The sequence below is a fragment of the Barbus barbus genome (assembly GCF_936440315.1).
Source record: "Barbus barbus genome assembly, chromosome: 24".
Classification (NCBI taxonomy): domain Eukaryota; kingdom Metazoa; phylum Chordata; class Actinopteri; order Cypriniformes; family Cyprinidae; genus Barbus; species Barbus barbus.
In genome coordinates, this window is record NC_136752.1 from 11709713 (window position 1) to 11731695 (window position 21983).

At 37.4% G+C, this 21983-nt stretch overlaps 1 protein-coding gene across 5 annotated transcripts in view; it reads right to left on the reverse strand.

Annotated features, from left to right (window-relative positions):
- Window positions 1-3857: 3857 nt before the first annotated feature.
- The window catches only part of LOC306843915 (tensin-3-like), a 50690-nt gene continuing 32564 nt past the window's right edge, over window positions 3858-21983 (reverse strand). For 3 of the 5 annotated variants that reach the window (XM_079375631.1, XM_079375630.1, XM_079375634.1), the window contains 12 exons: window positions 13216-13372; window positions 11850-12202; window positions 11682-11768; window positions 10194-10325; window positions 8891-8965; window positions 8529-8624; window positions 7736-7813; window positions 7578-7655; window positions 7326-7494; window positions 5577-5645; window positions 5315-5344; window positions 3859-5195 (listed from right to left, as the gene is read on the reverse strand). In XM_079375631.1, the coding sequence (XP_079231757.1) occupies window positions 5048-5195; window positions 5315-5344; window positions 5577-5645; window positions 7326-7494; window positions 7578-7655; window positions 7736-7813; window positions 8529-8624; window positions 8891-8965; window positions 10194-10325; window positions 11682-11768; window positions 11850-12202; window positions 13216-13372 (1472 nt within the window). In that variant the 3' untranslated portion in view covers window positions 3859-5047. Of the gene's footprint in view, window positions 5196-5314; window positions 5345-5576; window positions 5646-7325; window positions 7495-7577; window positions 7656-7735; window positions 7814-8528; window positions 8625-8890; window positions 8966-10193; window positions 10326-11681; window positions 11769-11849; window positions 12203-13215; window positions 13373-21983 lie in introns of all 5 variants that reach the window. The other 2 variants (XM_079375633.1, XM_079375632.1) reach the window with 1 other exon arrangement.

A 21983-nucleotide genomic window follows, 5' to 3' on the forward strand; every position in this document is an offset into this window, starting at 1 on the left:
TAAAGTCATTACTATTAAACTGTGAGGGAATATTTAGATTGGGTGGCGTCTGTTTATTTGTTAATCTAGCAACTGTGCTAAATAAAGACCTTGGATTGTTTTGGTTATTATCTATGAGTTTGAGGATATGCTCTGCCCTGGCAGCTTTTAGAGCCTGTCTATAGCTGGACATACTGTTTTTCCACGCAATTCTAAAAACTTCCAAGTTAGTTTTTCTCCATTTGCGCTCAAGATTACGAGTTTCTTTCTTGAGAGAATGGGTATAACTGTTGTGCCATGGCGCAGTACGTTTTTCTCTAACCTTTTTCAATTTGAGGGGGGCAAAAGCTTCTAATGTATTAGAGAAGATAGTGCCCATGTTGCTAGTCATTTCGTCTAGTTCATGTGTATTTATGGGTACACAGAGCAGTTGAGATAAATCAGGCAGGTTATTTGTGAATCTGTCTTTGGTGGCTGGAACAATAGCTCTGTCCGGACGATAACGCGGAGCCATATAATTAATATCAGTAATACGCAGCATGCACGATACAAGGAAATGATCAGTAACATCATCACTTTGAGGTACGATATCTACATCGGTAAGATCAATTCCATGCGATATAATTAAATCTATCGTATGATTAAAACGATGAGTGGGCCCGGGATGTTTCCAGCATGGCTCTCCGCTCTCTCAACTGGGCCTGCTTCTCCACCAGGTCGCGGATCTGCTTCTCCACGGCCTCCAGCTCCAGCTGCACTGAATGCAGCTCGACTGTGTCCTCACCTGCACTCAAAAGTAGACACAAATCCGCAATTTAAGCAAGTGAAACAATGGCAATGTGTGTGAATAGAGTATTAGCAATGTAATCGAGATTAGCGGCAGCCACGCTGCCGATGCTAACAGATAAGCTGATAGCAGACTCGAGAAATCAAAATAAAACTAGTGATAACAAGGCACTCTGATTGGTTTTGTTTTAGAATGCTATAGGGGACATATTCACACATTATAGAAATGAAAATTATAGTGTATAAAATAGTTTTTAAGATAGAAAATAGATGATAAAGAATCAATTTGATGGAGCTCAAACTCAAAACACGCAGTCACAAATCAGCGCGTGCATAGATTGAAGAAGGAGGTATACAACAAGGTCTTGGCTTTTCGCTTGTTTGTGCACATATACAATATAGGATTGCGATGAAGGTCAAGTGTGGGTTTAGTAAGAAATTTTGTAAACGTCCATGATAAAAGAAAAAAAAAATGTGTAAGTGCATGCAATGCACCCTTCTGTATTCATTGTGGCTTCATATGAATTTGAAAAACTTTTATATTATTACAAGCAAAGTTTCAAAGTAATAACTCTAAATATATCATGCGGTGTAACCATCAAGTTTAAAGCAACTTTTTTTCTTACACCATAAACACATATGAATGTACAAATCTTAATCTTAAATATTTTTTTCAAAGTAAAACATTTCTTTTCAAATACCATAAATGATTAATTCATAAATATTACTCTTTTCATAAAGTTTCATAATGTTACCATATGACATTTCACAACATGAACTAACCTTGTGATGCTGGAACTCGACGGCAAGTAAACTTGCAAAACTAAGCATTCGCAAAAAAACACAGCGCTCCCAGTCGTGACCATGAGTCTGACAAAGAGGAATGCCTGATAAACAGCTCTCCAGACGTACACACACATAGGTCTTTGTTTTATATATATGTAATGCACTCACAGCGCTCAATCAAACTCTCCCGAATGTGACTCTTTTCCAATGTGTGTGTTTATGCAAACATGTGGAGACCTGCGGGGTGTTTAGATGAATTGTGTGTGTGTGTGTGGAGAGTTGCATGACTGGCATTCCTCTCAATCAGACTGAAGCCCATAGTGAGAAGGTTAAAGAAACAGAAAAGTAAGAAACACTCACAGAGCTTGTTGTATTTGGGAGGGTGGGCCAGTAGGGGGCGCTGCGCTGGAGAAATCCATCTTAGCTGACTCAGAAAATTCACTCTCTTTCTGAGTTTCTTTGTGTCTCGTTCTTTCTTGTTTAATTTCCATCTCCACCCCCTTGCCCTGAGCCCGTATAAAGGGGCAGTTTGTTTAATCTGTAATCACATCTGTCTGAACAGGTGAGACACTATCTTTTTATCTGACCAAACCTCTGAATAAGCAAACCATTATACTACCCCTCTCTCTCCAGAGAATATGGTGAGCTCATGCCACCTGCAGTCTACCACATTATGCTGAATCAATGTTTTTGAGATTGTCAAACTGTTATCCCTTACAAAAATTAACCATGCTTTTTTTACTAGTAACCATGGTTAAACTGTGCTTTTGTAGTAACTTAAAAATTAAGCATTGTTTAATTACAGTAACGATAGTTGGTTTTAATACAGCATTCACAGTAAAACTATAGTAACTACAAAATAAACCATGGTTTTACTAGTTATCATAGTTTAGGGTTAAAATATTTCACCCAAAAATGAAAATTCAGTCATTAATTACTCAAAGCACACGATACACGAAAATGGCACCAAGGTGACATGGGGGAGAACAATTATTGAATAAATTGTTATTTTTGTTTTCGTTGCACACAAAATGTATTCTCATAGCTTCGTAAATGTCACATGGATAATTTTAACAATGTCCTTGCTACGTTTCAGAACCGTTTTTGGATCCTTGCTGTCTATGGGAGGGTCAGAGAGCTCTCGGAATTCATCAAAAATATCTTAATTTTTGTTTCCGAAGATGACAGAAGGGCTTACGGGTTTGGAACGACATGAAGATGAGTAATTAATGAAAGAATTTTCATTTTTGGGTGAAATATCCCTTTAAGTGTTTTATAGTAAAACTGTAGTAAGTACATACTTATGGTTTTAATACAGCATTTACAGGTTTTACTACAGTAACCATGGTTTAACAATTATTTGTTTTGTTTGTAGTAAAACTATAGTAACTAAAAATAATTTTACTACAACATTTGCAGTAAAATCATAGTAAACAAACATGGTTTTACTACAACATTTGCAGTATAACCATAGTAACTACAAAATTAACCATGGTTCTAACCATAGTTGAACAGTTAGTAAAACTATAGTAACAACAATACTTGTTTTTGTACAGCATTTACAGTAAAACCATGGTTTAACTACAGCAACGACAGTACAGTATCCTTTTCTTGTCATACAACACATACAATGTCCCTACTACCTGAAAAATAAATCTTTGTTTCAACCCGTTTATCCAAATAGCACAACTAGATATGGCTAGCCGTTAACATTCCCATTCATCTCAATGGCAGTTGCTCAGCTGAAGCATGCAGTCCTTGGAGTACACAACCTGAATGCTGCCATCTTTGCTTCATTAGGATTTTTTGAGCCAATCATCTCAGTTCTAAATGTCATGTGACTGATCATGCCATATTAGAACTTCCTGCAGCAGACAAGACAACACACAAGCCTATTGACCGTAGCCATATTTAATTTCTGACAGGATTGAAAACAAGGCTGTGAGAGACAGAAGTGTAGTGCGTTCAATGGACTGTACTGTTGTTTAACAACATACTGATTGTTCAGAAAAAATTTCAGTAGGCAAAAACTACATAAAGTTTTTAAAGTTGTGGTTGGCATTGTAAAGACTGTAAATTCCTCACAGCCATGTTTTCATTAGCATTCATTTCAATATGGTATCTAACCAGGCTAAAGTCTATTTCATGCAATTATGTGTTAGGTCAGCTGTTATGCTTTCTCCAATAGTAAGTAATACAGACCCTCTCATCTCCCTATAGTATCACGCAAACATGATATTTTCAAAAACGGATGACATATGACATATATCCTTTTAGCACAGTACATGACAAACACTGCCTAATTTTAGTACCATACAATTTCTTTAATATTGTATTCTGTGCATGTATACAGTCCATAAATCATTAATTTACAAATAAACCAAAGCGTTAGACAGTACAAGGAAAGTACAGAATTGCTTTTGTGATGAAAACATGGTCCTTGCTTCTTAAAGTATAAGCAAAGTAATGGCACAGGCACATTTGTCTGATTCAGGAGAATTCCAAGTTAAACATTTATTGCAAAATCCTCTTTGATCAAGCATTTACACACTTGTTCGGTAAAAAGTAAAAAAATAAAAACGTAAGAAGTTGTTTACCTCAAATGAGGTCATCAATCAAAATGAGATGGTTTAACTCTCATGCCGCGTAGATGAGTAAGAGATGAGTATACACAGAATATGAGTTATATGATAAATATTTCCAAATATATAAACAAAGTCAAAGCCAATATGCTTTTTAAGGAAACCACTTGGCATTGGCTGAAAATGTTAGCTCGGCACTTATAAACAAATACAGAGATAAACAACAATTGAACATTTTGAGATAAAAATGTTAAAAGTAGTATTTGATAATGTATACACATATAAAATCAAAAACATTCAAATTTTGTAAATTGATATGCAAAATGCTATTTGGTCTGCATCTTGTGGATGTGCCCAGAAACAACATGGAAATGAATCTACATTTATACCTCAATCATTTTTATTTCCAAATGAAACCGAGGACCTCAGAAATACTGCAAACAACCCCAAGTTGTTTTTCCTCAGGCTTTTTAAGTTTGTTTTGAGCAGACTGTGTGTTTATGGCAGTGCGAGAATGAGCAGAAGAAGTGTGGCGCCCCCTTCTGGATGTGTCCTGTGATGCAACAGTGCTGCATAGATTTCAAAGACTTCCTGTGGAATGTGTTTTTTTAGGGCCGTCATCAGGGAATGTTATCCCTGGCCTTGTGAAAAGGGCAGTCCACCTATAAAATTTGTTCCTGGTCCCCATTAACTTTAGCAACATCCCTGTATATCTTGTCCAAAAAACGGAGAATCCAACATAAGAAAGCGTTTCATCCATTTCAATTCTGACGTTTCACTGTCTCTACACAATCAGCAGGTAAAAGCGGTCACATAACAGTAGCGAAACTGTAAATACGGTTTTCTCTTCAACATTTGAAATTAAGGATTTAGAGTCTGCCCCCTCACAGTTCAGCAGGAATCTCTGCTTATGATTATCTCTGCTTATGATGAGAGCCGATCATCACCTTAGAGACAAAGTTGACAATAGCGCTGGCGGGCTGCTCGGGGTCGTGTTCGGCAAACAGGTGACACACATTCTCTGTGCTGCTCCCGCTTTTCCTCGCAATGAAGCCGAAGATCCTGTCACACACACATGCATACACAACTATGAATACATGTACAAAAACAAATACATAACTAGCAGTACTTCAGAACTGAGATAACCTGATTAAAACAGAAGGCGATGGAGGAAGACTTACTTTGCAGCTGTGCAGCCATCCCGTGTCCACCTGTGAACAGTGCAGGGAAGAAGTTAGAGCATCCAACAAAAATCCACATACACCAAAAAAAATTCATTTATGGTTAAACTTTTCTTTACAAATGTAAAAAAATCAGACTGCTTTATTAAGACTGTATTAATTGGACTAAGACCGTGAATGAAGAGCAGGCAAATAAATGTCCAACCAAGGGTGCGCTGTGTACATGTGTGTGTGTGTGTGTGTGTGTGTGTGTGTTTCATACTTCCTGTCCTGAGGATCCAGGGCACAGAATATCACTGTGTTGACAGCATAGTGTCTCCTGAAGAATAATCTGGAAACACACAGTAATATAAAAATTCAGGACAACATTATATGTATATGCATATTTATTGTTTTAAATTTACACTACAGTTCATAAGTTTGGGACAGTTTTGTTTTTAAATATTATTATTTATTTTTTATTACTTTATTACGCAAGGACACATTAAATTGATCAAAAGTAACAGTAAAGACATTTAAAATGTTTAAAAATAATTTTTGAACTTTCTATGCGTCAAAGAATCCTGGAATAAAGTATCATGTTTTCCACAAAAATATTTTACGCAGCACAACTGTATTCAACAATGATAATAATAAGAAATGCTTCTTGAGCAGCAAATCACTATGATTTCTGAAGGATCGCATGACACTAAAGGCTGGAGTAATGATGCTGAAAATGTGGCTTTGCCTCACATGAATGAATTACATTTTAAGTTATATAAAAGTAAATCAAATAAATGTAGCCTTGGTGAGCCTAAGACACTTTTAAAAATGAAAAAATCCTACAGACCCCAAACTAGGGATGTAACGGTATGAAAATTTCTAATCACGATTATAGTGACCAAAATTATCACGGTTATCAGTATTATCACGGTATTGTTAAAATGTGCTGGAGATGTTCAAAAAGTACCGATACATAAATCACTTCACCAAATTTTATACTTAAAAATCAACAAACAGCAAATAAAATGACTTTTTGTTTGCATAATCACTAAAACAATAACATTACCAATGAGGTCTGGATTTTAAATGACAACTTGACTGACACCAGTTTAATAGCATGTTCAAATAAATAATGTAAATGTTCAAATAAAGCTTTGAAAAAGTTTCATATAAAGGTAAACTGAATTGTTTAAATGTGTAGAATCCACATAAGCTTGTTTTTCATCAACCGGTTAAAATTTACAGCAGGGCATGCAAATTTAGTCCGTTTTTTGGCCAGACAGAAACTGCACACAGGCTGAATGTAAATAAGTGTCTGTAAATCCAGTCTCTGACAGCAGGTGGCGCTTTATATGGAAAAGCTGAATTACAGCTGATACACGTGAAGTCCGCGAACAAAGCAGTATTGTGTTTAAGAACACTTCCTTTAGGTATTACATGGAGCGAAGATGAAAACAAAATGCCATCGAATCGTTTCAGAAGACAGTCAGATCCTTCAGAGGTACATTCATATAATTAATTCACTGATATATTCATTTGTATAATTCCCTCAGCACTCTTAAAACCTTCCAGCTTGTCCGCCCTGTTTTCACTCAGAATGAAACTCTGCTGCCGTGCGCTCGTGACACTGTTACACGCTGCTTTATGCTGGACAGTATTTATTTATCGTGAGTTGTTCAAATCGTGGTAATCGAATACGGTTTTAATGATAATTAAAATATGAAACGGTAATACTAACCGTGGGGAATTTTATCATGATTTATCGTCAAACCGGTAATCGTTACATCCCTACCCCAAACATTTGAATTATAATACATAAAAACAACAGGTGATTATTGAGATGTGGGACAAAACATTACACAACTTAACCTTTTAGCTTTCAAAATAGAAACATATCCACTACAACATTATTCAGAAAAGATTGCTAACATAAATGTACCATTTCACTGACAGCAATACATTATCACTAACTCCCCCTAAACCCATCTAAATATAACTCTATATGAAATATAAAAAGTGAGAGACTCACTTCCTCTGGTTGTCCGTGAGGGTGATTCCCTGTGCAGACACTTTAAAGTGAACGACGGTGGATATGGGCGGTGGATCCATACTGAAAATCACAGTGGTGGTCTTCTGAACCCCCTGAACTCCTGTCAGAGACTCCAGATCCACACTGCCCAGGAACCACACGTTACACGCTGAGCAACAACACACACACATTAACACATTAAAACATGGATGAGATCAAATAATTACTGATATTGCTCAGATATTTCTTTACCTGCTCCCTGTTTGAGTAGCTCTGCTGCAGAGTTTGTAGATGTTTGTGATGAAGATTCATTTAACTCCTCTAGAGGATCTAAAAGTAGTCTTCAGTTAGCATACTAGCACACTAAATACATAAAACTCATGCAGACACACACTAGTATCATAACATACCTCTGTTTGGGATAATGAGTCTGCACGGTAAAGCCAAGGGTGTGATTGAATGCTGACACACCAAAGCTGTGAGACTTCCTGGATGTACATGAAACACAATATTTTTAAGCTGAATGTTTTAGAATGTTTTACCATATTTTCCAAACAATAAAAATGCATGGTTGTAGCAATTTTGCTTATTAAAAAATATATACATTACTGTTCAGAATTCTGGAGTCGGCAATACCATTAAAAGATGTGTTCACCATAAATGCATTTATTTGATTAAAATACTGAAATCATGAAATATTATTAGAATTTATAATAACTTATTTCTATTTTAATAGATTTTATAATACAATTCATTTTTGACAACAAAAAAGCAGAATTTTCAGCAACTATTACTCCAGTCTTCAGAGTCACATGATCCTTATAATATACCGATTTAGTGCTCAAGAAATATATATACATATATATACATACACTCAGTTGTGCTGCTTATTAATATTTATTTATTTTGTACAAGTGATAGTTCTTTTTAAAGATTCTTTGATGAATCATTTTCCAACAATGATCTTTTCCAACAATATAAATGTCACTTTTGATTGATTTAATGCATCCTTGTTGAATAAAAGCATTACAAAAAGTTACTGACCCCAAACTTTTGAGGGAGTGAAAAGAAAAGGGAAACAAACAGTTGCACGATGCTCCTGACTACAGCCACTAGAGGGAGATCCTGACCATGCAATGTTGAAGCTCTAACCAGCACTTGTGTCTTTCATTAACATTCACACAGATATTAATAGATACTTACCAAAATAGGGTTCGTTGGGGCAGCCTTTTAACCGCACTCCTTTCGGTGTGCACTCAATCAGGAAATGCCGCACAAGCTCATTGGACAGATCGCCCACTGTGCACAGAGATAGGAAAGGACTTCATTTGTAAAATAATTTTTAATTATCAAAGAAGCAATGATAAAATATGTAGTAGCTAGAGGAAATGGATGCAGAGGTGTTGACCAAATTTGAAAAGACCCACATATACATTGAAGATAGAATCCAAAGGAAGCAAAAAAAATCATGAACAAAATCAAGCTTGATTGTTTTTCCTGAACGGAATTATGATTAAGAGCAAAAGCTCAGCTCATTTTTCTCCTGAGAAATTCGGTAACCTCACTTGTGTCTCCTATGGTTTCAGAAGAGATCTCAACATTGTCTCCAACTGTGCTTGGATTTCCTAAGATATCAACGTCTGCAAGCAAAAGTTAGAGACTTCAATGGTCTGCACAAAGCAACTTTATAGTTCAACACCATGGTTGTCTCTTATTTGTTCATATTGTTATTTCTCCTCAAGAATTCTACCTTATTATTTGTATATATTGAATTATGTAAAGCTCAGTTGTAAGGTCTGGATTTTTTTTAGTAATACATTCATAATTTAGCATTTTTATAAGCATTTTCCATCCTCTCACTGACCCTTAGAATGAATCCGACTGATTTTTTGTTGTTGTTGTATCCTTAAATGCTCTCTTCATAAGTGAAATAAGAAACAGCACTGTCACATGGGTTTAGTAAGTACATTAGATAGTTAACGGCTTCAATAACAACCTCATGGGAAGGAGAACAAAAACAATCTGCACTGAAATGTGCCATGCAAACTATAAAAGTAGCTCAGAAATGATCAGGGATGTTGTTATAAACAGCATTTCAACTGACTGTTTCTAACTTTGAGATCCTTCAGAACTTTCCTGCATTTTACTCTAATCATTAGTTCATCTGGCATTTAGGAACAACAGTATGCATCCTACTTCCTCCTTAATACCTCACCCAGACGGTGCAGGCCAAGTTTCTGAACACCAGGCTATCTGATGTTGAAAATAGACTCATATTATGTTTTCATACAATGAACTCTTATCTCTAAAGATAAAGCTAAATTTAATTTCCAATGGTACAGAAAAAAAACAGCTTAATACTATGTGAACCCCCACTTAAGGAGCCACTTAGAGTTGTGAATCAGAAGGAGATGGACAGTGTGTGTGTGTGTGTGTGTCTCCCTTCCTTCCTCTGACTGAGAGACACACTGTGTTTACGGAGGGGCTCTGGATATGAACGCTCCAGCTGTGTTCACACTCATTCAGCTGTTTCTCACACAATAGTGTTGGGACGTCCTGTTCTCCAGGGTCTTAAAGTCCATCAAATATTTCACCGGAGTTCATTCAAGGAATTATCCTGTATATTCAGACTCTATTGACACTTCATATTTGCCCCTTTTACCGCAGACAAAGTGCTGGCCATTACAAACTGCTGGTCTTAAATCGGGAACCGTGGTTGGATATTTACCACACAAAGCACTTTTCAAAACACATGAAATATGTTCTAAAAACTTGCACAGTTTATAGGCATTGTGTCATTGTTCAGCTCGAGTGAGTGGAAATGCGAGAGTTGTTATCAAAAGTCATGTATATGTAACGGTCTCTTACTTTTTCTGCTTTGCTGTAGAACAGAGGGTGGGGGCGTGGCCACCTTCATAGCCAATCCATAAGCTCCTCTGAATGAGTGACTGTCTCTGATGATGAAGAAACCCGGCTCTTTATCCTTGAGAATGGCAATAGCTACAACAAATAAAAGAAAAAATAGAAAATAGATACTGATGCATTCTGCTGTCATCCTAATTAAAGATGCAAAGGGGAAGTAACGCTTATAAACCTTAGCCGAGACAGACAACGATGGAGTAACGGAAGCTACTTTGAGAACAATACTTTGTAATACTTACTTTACATAATCAACCACCATTAAACAGAAAACACTATTTCTTTCACAGAAGCCACAGTGATAACAAGAATAATATTTTCGTTTATTGATTTTTGTACAAAATCAATATTATTTTGAATGCTGCTACAAAAAGATGTAAAATGCAGCATTGGCACAGATGCTGACAAGGAGGCAAATAAACTGGTGAATGTTTAACTGCTTAATATAAATCTGAACAAAATGATTCAGTAAAAGAAGTTTAAAAAGAATTTCCATGGCTTAAAATGATTGAAAACAGCTGAGCTTCGTTCAGTCTGCTTTAAAAAAAGTAGTGAGTGAAAAAACATGGCTGTAAAGGATAGAAGTAACTTTTTTTTTAAAGAAATGAATTCATTAATTCAACAAAAACTCATTAAATTGATCAAAAGTGACAGCATAGACTTTTATAATGTGACAAAATATTGCTATTTCAAATGCTTGGAATTTTCTGTGGAATTTTCCACAAAAATATTAATCAGCAAAACTGTTTTTAACATTGATAATCATAATAAATATTTGCTGAGCAGCAAATCAGCATATTAGAATGATTTCTGAAGGATCACATGACACTGAAGACTGGAGTAATGGCTGCTGAAAATTCAGCTTTGCCAGCACATGAATAAATGACATAAAAATATATATACAGAAATTAATTTTCAATTCTTACATTTTTTCACAATATTAATGTTTTACTTATTTTAGTTAAAAAGATGCAGACTCTTATCAAAAACATAAACTAAAAAAAATTACCGAACCCAAACTTTTGAGCGATAATGTATATCCCTCACAGCCATAGACATATTTAATGGTATAGTTCACCCAAAAATCAAATTTTGTCATAATTTTCTCACCCTCATGTCATTCCAAACCTGTATGGGTCTCTTTCTCATGTTGAATATATAAAAAAGATATTTAAAAAAATGTTGGTAATCAAACAGTTGATGCTCCCCATTTACTTAAATAATCCATAGTATTTCTTTCTCTACTATGGAAGTCAATGGGGACCTATTGGACTATTTGGTTCTTCAAAATTCTTCAAAATATCTTCTTTTGTCTTCAACATAAGAAAGAAACTTATACAGGTTTGGAACAACTTGAGGGTGAGGAAATGACAACATTTTCATTTTTGGGTGAACTATTCCTTTAGTTTTGGCCTATTGAGGATCTAATATTGTTACCTTGCTCTCTCGAGATGTCTGGCTTGTACCAAAACTTTGACGTATCTTGAACGAACTTCACATTTTCTGGTTTAGTGACCATAAAATCTGTAAAGAAGAATCATATCACATTATATGTGAGGTATTAATATGCCTGTGTGTGTGCTTACAGACAGACACGCTACAAACCTGGACTTGGTGTAGATCTGGTAGGTGAGGTGTTGTGGCTGGCATAGGACGTGCTGACTGCACTCCTGCTGAGTGGGAACATGGTCTCTGAGCCTTCAGTCCCTCGTCTCTTCAGGGGCAGAAGGGGAGGCTGAGCCACATCCAGACCCAGAGCCTCAAGACCCTCCACTGCCTCCAGCAGGCTGCTCTCCAGTCCCCCGACATCCAGAGAGGAGGACAGGCTGCGGGGGGCTCCACGAGGGGAGCTGTGGGAATTGGGGGCCGAGAGGGTGAGGGGTGGAGAGGGCTGAGGGGTGTAGTGACTCAAGGGGGTGCTGGATCCACCCTCTAACCAGGAATGAGCTGGGGTGGGACTGCACGGAGAAGAGAAAACAGCACAGAGTTATCCTACATATCCTGCGCATAGACAAACACACCCCACCATGTGTTTAAACAGTGTTAAATATAGACCAGATACACAATAGACCACACAAGTAGCCTGAAAAAGACAGAATTGACTTTAATAAGAATTACTCAAAAAATATTATTATTTATTATATGTAATTATATATAGTTTATAAGATATTTTATATATATATATATATATATATATATATATATATATATATATATATAAAATTTTTCAAAAATCATGTTTTTTCATTGTGCATTCCAATTAATCTCAATCAAACTGCAGTTGGGTTATTTTGATTAGGTTACAAAATAACAAAAAAAATTCAGCTAACTAACAATAAAACACAATAAAAACATGATAACATAAAAAAACATGATTTTTGAAAATTATAATAATAATAATAATTCATTACATTTCTATAGCGCTTTTCTGCTTTTTTCTAAGCACTCAAAGCGCTCTACATTGTGAGGGGTGGTGTCTCCTCGTCCACCACCAGTGTGCAGCATCCACCTGGATGATGCGACGGCAGCCATAGTGCGCCAGAACGCCCACCACACACCAGCTTACTGGTGGAGAGGAGACAGAGTGATGAAGCCAATCAGTGTAAGGGGATGATTAGGAGGCCATGATGGTCAGAGACCAATGGGGAAATTTGGCCAGGATGCCGAGGTCACACCTTTACTCTTTTCGAAAGACATCCTGGGATTTTTAATGACCACAGAGAGTCAGGACCTCGGTTTAACGTCTCATCCGAAAGACGAAATTACAGAGTTTTTGCAAATAAACTCTTCATATATATTTAATAAGCATTTTTAAAGATTTAATGAGTGTTACATGACAGCAAATCTAATCTAAATATGAAATTGGGAAAAATTAACGCACAATTAAATACCCAATATTGCCTGATAACTGATATGGTACGGATATATTGTGCATCCCTATTGATTGATGTGGTTGAATGACAGGCAGTACCTGTCTGCGTTGACCAATGGGCTGGGGTTGGACATAGAGTGTATAGATCCAAACAGCCTCTGACAGGAGGCGGGACTTCCTGTGACATCAGAGTGGAAGAGCTCTCCGTCGGATGACATAGATGTGTGCGTCATGCTGTCCACGTATCCTCGTGACTCTGAAAGGAAACACACACACACCATCAACTAATTTCTCTGGCAGGGCTCTATACTGCAACCATTTTTTGAGAGTGTGCGAGTAAAAATTTGACGTGGTCGCACTTGTGCGAGTGCATGGTCTGCGCTGCTCCAGAGCGTCTGCTTCATACAGCCTGAGCTGCAAAGCCACGGCACATTGTAGCAGGAGTCAGAATTCACTGATCACGGGAAGAGAGGCGCTTTCAATGCGAGCTCTTCGTGGGTAGAGCCTGGTTTATACTCGCTGTGTATATAACTGAGAAAGTTAGCCGCACAAGTGCGACTCGTGGGAAGAATGAGTCTAGAGCCCTGTCTGCAAGATTCCATTCAGTATGAGCAATGTCTTATTACACGCCCACAAAAAGACCTGCGCTGTGCAACCTGCTACTAGTTGCCAAATCCAGGTAATAAATCAAGTGGTATTATTGGATAGACCATTGTAAGAGAGTTGGGTTGTGGGTTTGGAAGGAGCCCATACACGTGCATTCTTCAGATTGTGCACATAACAAACCACAGGGGAGGGACCCTGGAGGAATGTCTCCCACTCCCTCCCTTCCCTGTCTGGAAACTGGCTGGATATAATCAAATTAATTTTGTGGTCTATCCTCTATGACCTTTGAAAACTTGCTTGCAATTAAATGTGAGAACAAAAATCTATAGCTTTAATCAGCATTTAGCTGAAGCATAATGAAGCGACTGTAAAAAAGAAGTTGAAATATCTAGTAGTTGACTGTCAAATATTGCCACTAATACCTGTCCATTCATATTTCTTATCCTTTGCTCCCAGAACAATTTCTATATTCTGAACATATATGTTCATAATCCTAAACCACAACACACTCATTTTTGTATAATAATAACTATTTTAGTGAAATTGATAGTCTTATAAAATCAATTAGAAATTTATGAACAATTCCCTGGATCCTTTTTTCAGCAAACGTGTATATTTTCAGCTATCATGGAATTACATTACACTTCTCATTATCTTTTAATGTATTTTTTTTTAAACCAAAAAATAAAAATAATAATAATCTTTTTTTGTTGTTGTTGCAGAAAACAATTAATGATATACACTGGCAAAATAAATAAATAAACAAACAAGTTTGCTATTTACTATAACAAGTTATTATTTACTGTCTGGTCTTGCATTTACATTCTTAGATTAATTAAAAAATATATTAAAATTATCTCCAAATATAATATTCAAAAATATTTTTCCAGTAAAAATATATTTATGATTTTTCAGCTATCATGTAATTACAATGTAGCAGTATAATTTTGTACTCTTTTGAAAATTAAAAACCTACCACTTATTATTTATCATAAATAAACTTTTTATGTGTGCATGGGCCAATAAATTCTGTAAACTGGGCATTTAGACAAAAAAAAAAAAAATCTGCATTCATGCAATAAAATAAAATAAATGTAATAATCAAATTAAAAAGATAAATTTTTGTAAACTCATAAAGCTATCTAAAAATAGTAGATCGATTAGATGAGCAGTTCATGAGATGAAAATTGTTTGTCCAATGTGTCTGTAGGGACAAAAATAAAAACAACATCTTGGCCCTTGAGGCAAATTTGTCCCTCAAGATGAAAGAGACTCACATGTTTGTCATTTTAAGTCATATAACTCCAAGAGAGAAACAAGGCTGATGTTTGAGTATTGCGAATTTAAACAACAGTCCCAAGTAACCATCCATTCCATAATTGCAATTAGCAACAGACCTTAATGCTGGATTCCCCATAAATGTTTTCCTTCAGAAGACATTTACTAATCAAACATATACCATAGCATGATAGTAGCTTCTTCTTCAGCCATGACCTCACCCCTCACCACATCATGTGAGAGGTTGACAAGGAGATGTTGCCTTTGAAAATGTAATACATAAAAACAAACACACAGACAACATCTGGAGGCAGACGAGTTTAAAGCGTTCCCAAAAATAGATCTTGCGACCCACCCAAAAAACCCAAAACTTATTCTCAATACACAGGAATCCCAAAACAGCTTCCCAGAGATTCATCTGGTCTGCTTCCCTCTGATCAAAACAGCAACACAGCTGCTCACCAGCACATGGTGTGATCTGGATGCAGGTGGTCAGCATGGGATGCTGGTTTGCTGGTGTCCCACCAGGCTTCTTAACTAGCTTAACCAGCAAGGCTTCCTTTTTCAATCAGTTTCTGCTGAAAGACCCATACTGGCCCACCAGCCCCACACTGCTACCGAAAAAAACAGCTTCACTGATCCACCAGCTAAATCAGAAAAAAACAGCATAAACCAGCCTGAACTTGCACGGAAGTTCATTTAAGTCAATAAATGGATTCAAATGAAGCAGAAAGGCATCCAAACATAATTCTCCTGAAACCAACGGCATCAACAGATGTCAGGGTCACATGAGGATTGCAGTCAAGAGGTCAATGAACTGTTGAACTATACTGGCCCTTCAAAGAGAAAAGAAGATCTGGATGACCCTTCAAGACAGAAGAAAGAGGTCTGAGGGTCTAACAAGAAATTGATCACATGCCAAAAATGAAGCAGCACCCAAGCTGGAGACCAATTCTGTGATGAAACAGATAAGATACAATATGTCACAAAACAGTGTTTTAAACAGCAACTTACAAATGACCTCGCATGTCTCTCACTCAAAGAAAGAAATTTAATATAATATGCTGTATTATTTTTTAAAGGGCTCATCGGATGCCCATTTTGCACAAGTTGATATGATTCTTTAGGGTCTTAATGAAAAGTCTATTACATACTTTGGTTAAAATTTCTCAATGGTAGTGTAAAAAACACCTTTTTTACCCTGTCAAAATCAGTCTGTACAGAACAACGTCATTCTGACAGGAATCTCAGAACAGCCTGATTTCAGAAATGGGATTTTAAAATAGGGATTAAAAAAAAAAAACACTGGGTGGATTTTTATAATTATAGGATGGATGTGTACACACACTTCCAACACACATTTATGTTCAAACAACTTGAAAAGTGAATTTTGCAATTACAATTTTAAACTCAATAACTGCAGCTCACTTAAATTGATTTTAAAAACATACCAGGGTTATCATCATTAACTAAAACCATAACAAAAGTTTACTTTAATCACATATATATACAGTGGTGTGAAAAAGTGTTGGCCCCCTTCCTGTTTTTTTTTTTTTTTTTTTTTGCATGTTTGTCACACTTTAATGGTTCAGATCATCAAACAAATTTAAATATAAAGATAACACAAGTAAACACAACATGCAGTTTTTGAATGAAGATTTTTATTATGAAGGGAAAACAAAATCCAAACCCACATGGCCCTGTGTGAAAAAGTGCTTGCCCCCTAAATCTAATAACTGGTTGGGCCACCCTTAGCAGCAACAACTGCAATCAAGCGTTTGCGATAACTTGCAATGAGTCTGTTACAGCGCTGTGGAGGAATTTTGGCAAACTCATCTTGGCAGAATTGTTGTAATTCAGCCACATTGGAGGGTTTTGAGCATGAACCGCCTTTTTAAGGTCATGCCACAGCATCTCAATAGGATTCAGGTCAGGACTTTGACTAGGCCACTCCAAAGTCTTCATTTTGTTTTTCTTCAGCCATTCAGAGGTGGATTTGCTGGTGTGTTTTGGATCATTGTCCTGCTGCAGAACCCAAGTTCGCTTCAGCTTGAGGTCACGAACAGATGGCCAGACATTGTCCTTCAGGATTTTTTGGTAGACAGCTGAATTCATGGTTCCATTTATCAAGATTCAAGATTCAAGATTCAAGAGTTTTTATTTGTCACATACACAATTATACAGAGTATAACCAGCAGTGAAATGTAGGTCAGGTCCGCTCCAAGGACAGTGCAATTATAAAGTATACAAATATTAAGAAGAAGAAAAGTAGAAAAAATAAAAGAATAAAATAAAAGATAAGATAAAAAATATAAATATAAATGTGCAGGTCAGTATGTTGTTGACTTAAATAGTAATAAGAGGAATGTGCAAAAATAATGTGCAAAAAAGTTGTACAGGGTATTTAAATAGCAGCAATATGAGGTAGAGAAAAATTATGAATAGCTTATTGATATATGATATTTACATGGAGAAAAATTATGAATAGCTTATTGATATGGTGATATTTACATGGAGTCAAGTGATGTTATGACACAGAGTTAGAGTTTAGGAGCCTGATGGCCTGGGGGAAGAAGCTCCTCCTAAGTCTCTCAGTTTTTGCCATCAGGCTACGGAAGCGCTTACCAGATGGAAGCAAAGTGAATAGTCGGTTACCAGGGTGATTTGAGTCCTTGAAGATTTTAACAGCTCTATTTTTGCAGCGTTTGAGGTAGATGTCCTGCAGAGAGGGGAGAGCAGACCCTGAGATGCGCTCAGCTAAGCGCACAACTCTCTGTAGTGCTTTGCATTCCTGATTGGAGCTGTTTCCGTACCACACTGAGATGCACCGAGTCAATACACTTTCTATGGTCCCTGAATAGAAAGTTTTCAGGATTGCTGGTGAGACCCTGAATTTCCTCAGCTGACGCAGATGGTACAGTCTTTGCCTAGCTTTCTTAACCTGTGTTTGGATGTGTGTAGTCCAAGTCAGGTTCTCTGAGATGTTTACACCGAGGTACTTGAAGCTACTCACCCTCTCCACAGGGGTCCCACTGATCATAAGAGGAGTGTAGGGCTGCTGCTGTCTCTTCCTAAAGTCCATGATCAGCTCTTTAGTTTTGCTCACATTCAGAGAGAGACAGTTGTCCTGGCACCATGATGTGAGACTCTCTACCTCATCCAAGTATGCGGTCTCATCGTTGTTGGAGATGAGGCCCAGAACCACAGTATCATCAGCGAATTTGACAATAGATGTGGAGCTGTGAGAGGACACGCAGTCATGCTTGTAGAGAGAGTAGAGCAGGGGACTCAGGACACAGCCCTGTGGGGCTCCTATGTTCAGAGTGATGGAGTTTGAGGTGAACTGGCCAACTTTCACCACTTGAGGTCTGCCGGTGAGGAAGTCTTGAATCCAGTCACAGAGTGAGGAGTTTAGGCCGAGGTCTGTGAGTTTAGATGCCAGCTTGATGGGGACTATAGTGTTGAAAGCTGAGCTATAGTCAATGAATAGCAGCCTTACATAATTCCCATTGTTGCTGTCCATGTGTGTGAGGGAAGAGTGGAGAACCTGAGAAATGGCATCATCCGTGGATCTGTTTGGGCGATAGGCAAACTGAAGAGGGTCCAGAGTATCAGGTATGGAGGAGCAAATGTGGCTCTTTACAAGTCTCTCAAAAACCTTCATGACTATAGATGTGAGGGCAACTGGGCGATAATCATTCAGGCAAGAGGGTTTATTGTGCTGTTATCACAGCAAGTCTTCCAGGTCCTGAAGCAGCAAAACAGCCCCAGACCATCACACTACCACCACCATATTTTACTGCTGGTATGATGTTCTTTTTCTGAAATGCTGTTACTTTTACGCCAGATGTAATGGGACACACACCTTCCAAAAAGTTCAACTTTTGTCTCGTCAGTCCACAGAGTATTTTCCCAAAAGTCTTGGGGATCATCAAGATGTTTTCTGGCAAAACTGAGACGAGCCTTTATGTTCTTTTTGCTCAGCAGCGGTTTTTGTCTTGGAACTCTGCCATGCAGGCCATTTTTGCCCATTCTCTTTCTTATGGTGGAGTCATGAACACTGACCTTAACTGAGGCAAGTGAGGCCTGCAGTTCTTTAGATGTTGTTGTGGGGTCTTTTGTGACCTCTTGGATGAGTCGTCGCTGCGCTCTTGGGGTAATTTTGGTCGGCCGGCTACTCATGGGAAGGTTCACCACTGTTCCATGTTTTCGCCATTTGTGGATAATGGCTCTCACTGTGGTTCGCTGGAGTCCCAAAGCTTTAGAAATGGCTTTATAACCTTTTCCAGACTGATAGATGTCAATTACTTTCTTTCTCATTTGTTCCTGAATTTCTCTGGATCTCAACATGATGTGTAGCTTTTGAGCTTATTTACATATCAACATCTTACAGAGTTTGGAATTTGGCTGGCAAATGAAAGAGAAGGATAAAAGTGTGTGTAAGCGTGTTTGTGTGCATGTCTGCTCAGACCAGGTCTTTCAGGATTAAATCTCCCGCATGCCAGCGAGACAAAGGACGACTTCAGTTTTACGGACTTAACAAACTCGCCATTCAAAGGAGGAATGCACGCACACACACACACACACACGCAGTGAGCCAAGTTGAAAAATGTCCAGCTGTTGTGATCAAAGCTGCAAAGCTGAGCAGCATAGAGAATGTGTGGAGGGGAAAATAAAAAGAGAGATTCCAACAGAGAATTAAATACTTTCCAGTCAAAGGCATTACTCCAATGCTATGATACATGGTCTAAAATATGTCTGCAGTAAGATTTAGCTCTAGTTTGAGTTATTTGTCTAACACCTGGGCTTCCTCTCAGACATCCGCTTCATTCATGACCAAATACACACAGCTTCTTTTCTGTATTAAAGACCTGTCCACTAGAGATTCTACACAACCCGTCCACTTCTTTTAGCGACAAAACACACATAACAAAAATAACACTCTTTCATTGCGTAGGCATTCAGCACACTAAAATAGCTATGGAACCTGTTTTTGGTCTTTGTAAGGCAATATACACACGCAACACATTTAATGAGTCAAACAGCTAATGGACTGAACTAATAAACCAGCCATTCATTTGTGATTTAAAGGAACAAAAATAAATGTGGCAAAAAGTGAACATACCATAATCTTAATAATATTTGACAATAATATGCTTCGGGCATGAAATTATTTTATTAATTATATTATAATAATTAGGGATGCACGATATTGGATTTTGCCGATATCCGATAGGGTTGTTCCGATTCCGATACTAGTATCGGGAATTCCACCGATACCACAAAAAATTCTGGCATCGGTATCGGCGAGTACTTGAACACATGTAGCGATTCGATACCATTTTATTAAACAAGACCTATATAGTTATGCGCACTAGCTTTGCTTAACGCTGCAAATCGGAAAACAAAACACAGGAAGTTGTGCTGTGTTGCCACAAGCAACCACTATTTAGAGCAGCGAAGAAATACAAACGTGCTAGCACATTGTCAGTAAATCACTCGCATATGTAAATCTTCACCCGTCGCTTTGCTTTTTTCCTCACACGCAGAGGGGGGGGGGGGGGGGGGGAGCGAGAGAGTCTTACATGTAGCGCATCAATGTACATACTAGTTGTTGCTCTCTGGTAGTAGGCGGAGCTAATGCAGGGCTTGCAAAATCGCTAGCCCGACGTCCCGGGGCTATTGTGTTTACCAGTCGTGCTACCAAAATGTATCACTGCCCTGCCCGACGGGCTACCTTAAATACAGGGCTCCCACACAATGTTCCCTCTAAGCTGAGCGGGAACAGAACGTGCTCTTCTTCCACCGCGGCCGCGCAGAAGAAATAATGTGCCTCGCGCACACAAAAATGTGTTGGGAAGCCATTTGATTGAATGCCGCAGTAAAAGGGAAAGAATAGCAATGTTCGGGCAAACCGCTATAGAGCTGATGTCATGAGAGAGTTTGAACCGGTGAATGCGGTTTACAGGTTTCATAGAAAGAGAACGATATGCACCAAATGAGTCGCTGTAGAAACCGAATACTTCAATGGTTGCGGTGCGCTCAACATGAGAGACAACGCAAACGCAATGACATGTGAAATAAAACATCTTCATGCATTAAAGAAGAGCGGCTTGATTAAGTGCTGGAAATAGCGGAGGATGGGCAAAGAACGGTAACAAAACTCTGAAACATGTACAGTCACACACAAGAGTATTGTACAAACTGTACTTCATATCGATGTTTAGACATCTATAGAAGAATTCATATGTTGACGGTTTTTATATTTAAATTACAGATCTCAGCTTAAGTTTTGCTTCAGTTTGAATTCTATTCTATTCTATTATATTATATTATATCAGTTTAAATAGTTTGATTTGATGATATATTATGTTAGGGTTATATTATAAACCTGATAAATAATTGACCTTGTTTTTGAGTCTTTGACTTTGAGTCTCTTGCTTATCAAGGCTGTATTCATTTAAAAAATATAGAAAAAACTGTTATACAGTGAAATATTATTGCAATTTCTAATATTGGTTTCCTATTTTAATACCTATACTTTAAAATAGTTGATGAGCAAAAGAAACTTCTTTAAAAAATGTATTGATCCAGACTTTTGAACTGCAGTGTATTGTACAGTAAAAATGTTTTCTCAGGTAACCTAAAATGTACATCATTTAGTTACATCAAGGGTCAAATCAAATATAAATAGCACATTAAAGTTAAAAGTTACACACTTTTTTGTGTGCATGCTGTACAGGTCTGGTATATAAAGAATGCTTTTGCTCAGGTGCCGAAATGTCCGCCCAATAGAGAACAGTTTTGCTCAGCAAGAAAAAAATTAGAGGGAACATTGCTCCCACGGGTCCTTAAATTTGATACAGCTAAATTGAAGAGTTTTTAAGGCCTTAGTCAGTTTTAAAATGTTAAATGGTATAAGAAATAATTTTTCAAATTGCCTTAAATAGATTTATAAGAATTCTGCAAATACCTTGTAAATA